Source organism: Mus caroli, chromosome 7, assembly GCF_900094665.2.
Source record: "Mus caroli chromosome 7, CAROLI_EIJ_v1.1, whole genome shotgun sequence".
NCBI lineage: Eukaryota > Metazoa > Chordata > Mammalia > Rodentia > Muridae > Mus > Mus caroli.
Window position 1 is genome coordinate 3,164,860 of NC_034576.1, and position 9,314 is coordinate 3,174,173.

General features: G+C 39.9%; 2 protein-coding genes across 2 annotated transcripts in view; both read right to left on the reverse strand.

Moving 5' to 3' along the window:
- LOC110297650 (olfactory receptor 5) overlaps nt 1–5,429 on the reverse strand; it is a 6,707-nt gene extending 1,278 nt beyond the window's left edge. The window contains exon 1 of the mRNA XM_021166539.1: nt 5,331–5,429. The gene's annotated coding sequence lies outside the window, so the exon portion shown is untranslated. The remainder of the gene's footprint in view (nt 1–5,330) is intronic.
- A 1,130-nt stretch (nt 5,430–6,559) lies between these two features.
- Nucleotides 6,560–7,516, reverse strand: LOC110297652 (olfactory receptor 5-like). Its single transcript, XM_021166541.1, has one exon. The coding sequence runs from the start codon at nt 7,496–7,498 to the stop codon at nt 6,560–6,562; it is 939 nt and encodes a 312-aa protein (XP_021022200.1). The 5' UTR covers nt 7,499–7,516.
- Nucleotides 7,517–9,314: the final 1,798 nt, after the last annotated feature.

Below are 9,314 nucleotides of genomic sequence, written 5' to 3' on the forward strand. Positions count from 1 at the left end.
TGTGTAGCCCTGGCTGTCCTGGACCTCACTTTGTAGACCAGGCTGGCCTCGAACTCAGAAATCCGCCTGCCTCTGCCTCCCGAGTGCTGGGATTAAAGGAGTGCGCAACCACGCCCGGTAAAATGTCAGCTGGCTTTGCAGCTATCTGTTGGAGTTCTTACAGAAAATTTATGGGACATTATGTGAGTATGATATCTCACTCTTACTGAATCTATGACTTCATACAGAGCACCTAAGCAGTGGGAGAAACATGCATGGTGTCCCTGAATATATATCATAACCAAACAAGTGAATCAATTGATGGTAAACTCCTCTTCCAAATAAAAATTAAATAATGGGCCAGGTGTGGTGGTTGTTTAATTCCAGCTCTTGGGAGGCAGGGCCAATCAGATCTCTGAATTGGAGGCTTGCCTGGTCGGTGCAGTGAATCCCAGGTCAGCCAGTGAGACTGTGTCTAATATCTATTAGATTATATACACATAATATATCCACAATGTATGCATATATTATATATGTATATGCTTATATATGTATATTATAGATACATTATACACATATTCATGCATACATGACAAATATATACATATATATCACGAAGATAAAAATGTATATCCTACTTTGTCAGTTGTATGTAGTCTTTTTGGCCATGTTTTGATTTCTTTCAATAAGTGACACATGCATAAGACTATTATTCTAAGCCAGGTGGTTGTGGTGAACACCTTGTATCCCAGTATTCCAGAGGCAAAGTTAGACAGACCGCTGTGAGTTCGAGGCCAGTCTGGTCAACAGAGCAAATTCCAGGACAGCCAAATATACCCAAAAAACTCCTATCTTAAAAAACAAACAAACAAACAAACAAACAAACAAACAAAAAACCCAAAATAAACCCAAGCAAAACAAAATAAAACAAAACAAGAGGGTACTCTATAAATCCTAGAGCAATAGTCTCGTTCCTTATTCCTTTTTTTCCTCCCCTTCATCTTCCTCTCTCTGCTCCTTTTCTCCTTTTTGATTCTTTCCAGAAAACTGTAAAAAACTCTGTCCTTAACCTTATTTTACAAGAAAGACGCTATAGATCATAGCACTAATATGGGCCTAGAGGAACCACTCTGTGGTTAAAGGAGCTTGCTCCCGAGTCTGACAACCCAAATTTGATCCCTGGCCCTTTTCCAAGGAGGAAAGTGAGAACAGATTTCTGAAAGTTGTCTTTGGACTTCCACACAGATGTCATGACACAGGTATACATGTGATACACACACACACACACACACACACACACACACACTTACACATACTCTACATCTTCCTTCCTTCCTTCCTCCCTTCCTCCCTTCCTTCCTTCTTTCCTTCCTTCCTCTCTCCCTCCCTCCCTCCCTCCCTCCCTCCCTCCCTCTCTNTCTCTCTCTNTTTCTTTCTTTCTTTCTTTCTTTCTTTCTTTCTTTCTTTCTTTCTTTCTTTCTTTCTTTCTTTCTTTTAGAGGTTAAGAGCATGATTTTTTCCTTTTTTATTGGATATTTTCTTTGTTTACATTTCAAATGTTTTCCCTTTTCCAGGTCCCCTTCAGAAACCCCATATCCCCTCCCCCTCCTCCTGCCTCTATGACACCCACACACTCCTGTCTTCCTGCAATGGCATTCCCCTACATTGGGGCATCGAGCACCCTCAAGCCCAAGGGCCTCTTCTCCCACTAATGTCTAACAAGGCCATCCTCTGCCACATATGCAGCCAGGGCCATGGGTTCCTCCATGTGTACTCTTTGGTTGGTGGTCCAGTCCCCAGGAGCTCTGGGGGGTCTGGCCGGTTGACACTGTTACTCCCTCCATGGGGCTGCAAAACCCCTCAGCTCCTTCAGTCCCTTCTCCAACTTCTCCCTCTGGGACTCTGCTCTCAGTCCAATGGTTGGCTGCAATCATCTGCCTCTTTATTTGTCAGGCTCTGGCAGAGCCTCTCAGGGGACAGCCATACCAGGCTCCTGTCAGCAAACACTTCTTGGCATCCACAATAGTGTCTGGGTTTGGTGACTGTATATGGGAAATGGGATTAAGCCTCTGGATGATTTAAGCCCCTGTCCAGCTCAAGAATAAAATAAAATAAAATAAAATAGAAATATTATGGATAATGGGACAAAAAGAAGCTGTGAGGGATAGAAGATGACAGAAAGGGGGGATATTATCAAAAAGTCTCTCATTGTTATTTCCTGGTCAGTACCATTCTAAATGGCAGCAGCAGAAGCATCAAATGATTCAACACCATGGCACTGGTAATAATCACGATGTACTACGCTCTTCCTTGGGCCAAAGTCTTTGTCTTCACTTCTCAAATGTTAGCCCTTTAGAGCTTCATGAACCTTGATCAAGATGTTTTATCACTACATCATCACAGCGGACACTGGGACTGAGAAGAATCATACTCAAGACACGGGGGAGGGAGTGAATGAGAAGAGCTGGTTTACAAACTGGGCTCTCACTAAAGTTCTGTGTCCTGACATTTTAGGTACCTGACAGCAAGTGAGCGAAGACGTGAAATATGGTTTACATGCACACTGGAGTTTTATTCAGTTGTAAAGGAGAATGAAATAATGTTCCCCCCAAAATGTTTTAACTGGAGATCATCGTGTTAAGTGAAATAAGTATTGAATATTTCCTCTCACACATAAAATTCAGTAATAAAAGATAAAGATGGATACATTAGGAGAAGTAGGGAGGAGAATCACAGCAAAACAATTTTTGTTTTAAAAAATGCCATAATGAAATTGAATACTAAGATTTTATGAAAAAAAAAAAACCCTATAGAAGCCAAATATTATATAGGTCTATCAGGTGACCATTGCAATATTGCCCACACTGCAGGAGATGACTCCACACCCATGTGCATGTGAGTAACACTGCTTGGACTTAGTGGGATATATTTTTTAAGAGATGAAGATGGAAGGAAGCTGTATTGAAGGGACTGGGTAGATTACTGGGAGAGGGTGGGGATGGATATGATCAAAGCATTATATTCATGCCTCAAATTTAAAAATATCAAAATTAGAAATAAAGTTTTAATGGGAGCACTCTACATGGGTAGATAGTTCCCTTTGAAGCTCAAGATTAAAATAAAATAAAATAAAATAAAATAAAATAAAAGAGAAATATTATGGATACGGGACAAAAAGAAGCTGTGAGGGGTAGAAGATGACAGGAGAGGGAGAATATTATCAAAATATGTTATATGCACATATGGAAACGAAATACCAAACCCAGTACTTTCTCTGTTAACTTTTAATAAAAGTTAATCAAATTTTAATATTCTATATTCTTTCATTCCACAATACATTTCAGAGTTTTGATTTGATCAAATTTCCACTTTATAGGTTTAAATATTGACTCAGATAAACTAATAATAGCTCAATGATTTTTTCGGCCAAATTTTTATGAGAATGATATTATTCTTATACTTGGTAGAAGCTGTGTGTGTGTGTGTGTGTGTGCATACCAGTAAGCAATATCTCCAGTTTTTAAAGACTATCAGAAAAGTTCACACCAGTCTTATTACCAGAGGGACATGACTATGCTTTGTCTTAAACAGTAATCTTCTATATCCAAATAGTAGCATGGGCTGACTCTGTCTGCGTTGTTGCACATAAGTTTCCCATTAGTTTGGGCTTTTGTCTGGGTAATAGGTTTTTCCATAAACTTACACAAATGCCATCAAGAGTTAGGTTCTGACTCTATGCAGTTTGGTTTCTATTTGTGGTTGAAAACCGAGTCTTCATCATCCAGGCTCAGGACTGATGCCAAAATGCTGAAGAGTCTGATAGCGACTTCACTGTGAAGCACTCCCTTTCTTGCAATCCTCCTATATTGTTTCTCCCTCTTTCTTGGTTCTGTTTTTGAGTTTCATTCTCTTCCCCTTCACAATGATCCCCCTCACTGCCCAACTCTTCTATGAATGCTTTAATGGGTAACATTTCCTGACTAACAGACTGAAACATCGCGAAGCTCTCCATAAAATCATACAAATATCTCCCAGTCACCCAAAGTGTCTCAGAACTCCAGAGAACCACAAGACACACCCAGTTCTACCTCAGTTTTGTAAGATACAAATCACTCAGCAGCATCTGTACTGGATCAAAATGATGTGTTGTATAGCCTGATTCTGACTGCTGGCCAGAGGAATATAAGCCATGATGATTTCCCAAATCTGTGCCCTGGTCAGGCTACTAACTCTCTTCAAGTATCACCTGCATGTTTTTCAAGATGAGAGACAATCATCTTTTACTCTGGTGAAGGTGATTTTTCTGCCCCACAATGGAAGGAGAAACATCATGTGAAATGCAAGCCTTTACCGTAAGGCTTGAGCTCATAAGTTAAACAGGGACAGGTTAAAAATCTTGTCTTAAATAAAATCCAGAGTTTTCTTTCAACAAGACTATTGGCTAGAAGAAGTCTTCAGTAGTCATTGATTCTATTCCATTTCACACATGCTTATGAAGAAAGACTTTGAACAAAGGCAGCAGCACACAAGAGCAATGGATACATTGCCAATAGACAAGTTGAGTTGTTAACATCAAAATGTTTGAAAACCTTGAAGCTGTGTGTCTCTAGGAATTGCTTCAATTACTTCAACCTATTTTTTTCTTCTCAGCTATTTCAAGTCTTTGAAATGAATAAATTTTATAATAAATTTGATAGCCTGCCCTAGTTCTCATCATTGGGATTCTAACTGAACCTCTGCAGAAAACAAGAGATTGATGTCATCCTGACATTATCTCTCCCCTGTATGTATATGGTCTCTAAGAAACCACCTGATCCCACCATGCTGTCAATCTCATTATCTCTACCCATTGTTACATATATTTTATATGATGTTATCAAAAGAATTAAGTGAATGTCTTTCAAGTATTTGGATATGACACCTAATAAACTACTGTGTGTTCTATACAAGTTTATTTTCCTATGGGCAAGCACACACACCTATTTTTGCATATATGTAACTCCAGCACTCCAAGGCTGACTGATGTGGGAGGGCCACAAGTTTGAGGTTATCATGATCTTGACTAAAGAAGTAGTATATTCTTCCTGCTGATTCTCATTTTAAGGTAACGTCTCATATATCCCAGAACTTGTTATCTAGTAGAAATTAACCAGAGCTTATGTCCCTTCTTTATTTCCTGAATACTGAGATTACAAATATGTGACATCATTCCTTTATTTATGTTGCTGGGTTCAAGCCACATAATTCAACTTCTTTCATGTTAGCCAAACACTTGATCACCAGAAATATATATCCTCATCACTGTTGTTCCTTGATTCACCCCTTTAAAGAACTTATCTGGATCTTCTCACCTGCTGGTTGACGGCAGATAAGTACAAATCCTTTCTTGCTGATGTTGAATGTAGGGTAGGCTCTGGTGGTGGCCGGATGGAGCCAGCTGGCTCTAAGGATGGGCTGCCAAGAAATGGAACCTTTCAGTATATCTTGAGAGAAACTGTCCTTGGTCTTAATCACACACACACACACACACACACACACACACACACACACACACACACCCCTGTGTTACTGTCCTGGAATGTCCCAGTCACTGAGTTGATTATACTGTGAGAGAAGGCAAAGGCACAAGCTTAAGCCAGCTCTCTAGACCTGGGAGGATTCCCTTGTCCCTGTGGATTAGAAAAAATTGGGAAAGGAAAGCTTCAGAGAAGATGTAAAATGAGGGACAGTGCCTGACATTGTCCTATGACCTCCACCCATGTGTTAAGACATGTGCATGCACACAAAAGACTTTCATACTACAATTTACTTGCTTTTTAAAAAAGTTAAATATGCATATGAATTAGCCATATTTTCATACTAAAACATGAAAAACATATGGGCTAGAGAAATGACTCAATGGTTAAAAGCATTCACTGTTCTTGCAGAGGACTCAAGTCACATCCCAGCATCCATGTTGAATGGCTCACAACTGCTGGTAGCTCTGCTCTGGGGGGATTCTGGTGCCTATGAGTTCTGTAGGCATCTGCACTCACATGCACCTGTGCAACACATAGACATACAAATGTATGCATAATTAAAATAATAAAAATAATACCCAAAGCACAAATTATTTTTTACACTCATATTTTATGTTGTAGTTAAATCCTTTATTAAGTATAAATATAATTGATAGGCATTTAAATGGATTCTTTCTTCTTTGTTCAAACAATGCCTCAGTAAGCTTGTAATTTTCTGCATAGTATCTGTTTATCCTTGTAGACTTTTACTGGCTCACTTGATAAACATATATCAGTCAATTAGCAGTAAAAATTACAGGACTATCAAATATACACATATGAGTGAAATTAAGCATATATACATGCAAGCTAGCAGATGTGTATCATTTATGAACTTTCATGAATTATTCATAAACTTCAATAATTTTTCTTTAAATTTTTTTCTTAATGATTTTTCTGAGCTGAACTCCTAGGAAAATATTTTCTACAGGTTTTAGTTCACATTTAAAGATTACTCGTAATGGCTGGGCCATGAAAGATTTGAACCAGGGCGGGAGAGGTTCACATATGGAAGATGGTGATCAAGGCCAATGGAGAGTCTTTTTCAGCACAGTGTGGACCTCCTTATTTCTCAGACAGTAGATGATAGGGTTGCAGAGAGGTGTGACCACTGTGTAGATGACAGACAGCACCTTGTTGAGGTCCATGGACTTGATGCGGCTGGGGCGGCAATAGATGAAGAGAGCTGCTGAGTAAAAGATGCCCACCACTACCAGATGGGAGGCACAGGTGGAGAAGGCCTTGCGCCGGGCAGCAGCCGATGGCATGCGGAGTACAGCCATCCCAATAGCTGAATAGGAGGCTAGAGACACCAGGAGTGTTCCACAGAAGATGACAATGGCTGAGATGAAGTCTACCAGCTCTGTGAGGGCCACATGGGTACAGGACAAATTGAGCAGAGGGGAGACATCACAGAAAAATTGGTTGAGGACATTGGGACCACAGTAGATCAGGCTTGCAATGCATTTTGTCTTTATCGCCGAGACCACAAGACCACCCAGCCATGAAGACAAGGCTAAGCCCAGGCAGACCTGTGGCCTCATGAGCAGTGGGTAGTGTAGTGGGTGGCAGATGGCCACATAGCGGTCATAAGCCATGGAGGCCAAGAGGGTGCACTCTGTGCAGATGAGAGAGACAAAGAAGAAGAGTTGTGTCATGCAAGTTACAAAGGAAATGTGGTAGGGCCCCGTCCATAGACCCACAAGTAAGGTGGGCATGGTGGCTGACACATAGCACATCTCCAGGCAGCTGAGGTTGCCCAGGAAGAAGTACATGGGCTTGTGGAGCTCTTTGTGACTGCAGATGAGGTAGATGATGAGTGTGTTCTCCAGGAGGGTCAGCAGGTAGAGACTCAGGAAGACAACAAACAGGGCGTCCCTTATCCCCAGCCTTGTAGGAAAACCTAACAGCACAAACTGTTGGACTCTGGTCATGTTGGTCAACTCAAGTGATGTCTCCATCTGTGGAGAGAAAATAGCATTATTTAAAAAACAAGCACAATGCACAAACTTATGAGAATGTTCACGTTTCCTGGAGAAATTAGTGGTGCTGACAACTGTTCAGAAAGCTAGCATATCAGTCAGTCTTTGAAAGAAACTCTAAGCATGGTTACTGTTTATATTGGCTACTTTTCAGGTTGCTATGATGAATCATCATGGCCAAAGCAAATCAGGGAAGAACAAGCTTACTTTAGCTCATGGCTCCAGGGGTGGGCAGACATGAAATCAGTGACAGCTGGAGCAGGAAGCAGAAAACAAACATTCCAATGGCAAGCTTGAAACAGCCAGCAAATTAAAAGTCAGCTGTGGTTATGAATCCTCAAAGCCAACCCCCAGTGATGGACTTTCTCCAGCAAGGCCACTCCACCTAAATCTTTAGGAGTATGAAGTGGTCAAATACCTGAGTCTATGGGAGATATTTTTTATTCAAATCACCATACAGGTCAACTAAATCTGTGAACACACACACACACACACACACACACACACACACACACACACTAAATAGAATGCAAAATTTAAAAGGTGTCTGCAATATGATCATTGGGTAAAGTGCTTTCCACCAAGTCTGATGAACTTGGTTCACTCTCTGAGATACACATGATAGGAAGGAGCGTAAATCTTTTGACCTCGTAGGAATGATGTCTCCAAATAAAACAAGAGTGACATCTACCCAGTAAGTGAAGCAATGAATGACAAGCTCTGTACCAAACAAGGAACTAGAATCAATTTTATGTATGCTTTGAAGTAGATGTAGTCTTTCTAGATGGTTTTTAAGTTTCAATCTACACACAGAAATACATTCATATCTTTAAGTCCAGAATGTAACAAGACTTCGTTTTCTTCCAAAAATCTCTCCTTTCTCAGTGTGATTTCAATTTCTATTGTTAGATTCTATTATAGTCATCAATACAATGATTAATATTTCTTGTGAATCTTTGATATGTGTGGGGCACATATATGTGTGGAGACCAGAGGTCAACCTCATATATTGTTCAAAAGGTGCTATTCTTTGAATTTCAAAACTTTATTTTGTGTGCATGTTTTGCCTTCACATATGAATGTTAGTTTTGTGGCATGACTGGTACCCATGAAGCCAAAAGACAGAGGTAGATCTTCAGAACTGGAGTTACAGATGCTTGTGAACTACCCTGAGGGTACTGTAGATCAGTCCTAGGTCCTCAGGTAGAGGAGTGAGTGTTCTTAATCACTGAGCTATCTCTCGCACACTTGTCCAAGTACTTTTGTGACAGAGCCTCTTACTAGCCTGGAGCTTGCCAAGTAGGTTGGTATGCCTGGCTAAAGAACCCGAAGGACCTGTCTGTACCATCTCTTAAGAACAGAGAATACCAACATTTACAGTCATGCTCAGATTCCAGGGACTGAATTCAGACCCTAATGCTTGCAAGACAAACATTTTACTGAACAACCATCTTAGAAACTTCAAAGATCAATGCTGATTCTATTTATTTGTGCTTCTTTTCTTTTCTTTTCTTTTCTTTTCTTTTCTTTTCTTTTCTTTTCTTTTCTTTTCTTTTCTTTTCTTTTCTTTTCTTTTCTTTTCTTTTCTTTTCTTTTCTTTTCTTTTCCTTCTTTACAAGAAACTAACATCCATGTCTACAGTGTATCACAGAATCAGAGAGAGTGAGGGAGAGCTATAACAATTGATAAAATATATATCAGAAAGTTTGAAAATCATGGAATGCATCCAATCTTTGTAATTACAATATATAGATGCACATTATTTCCCCACTGTACCACTTGAGAATATTATAGT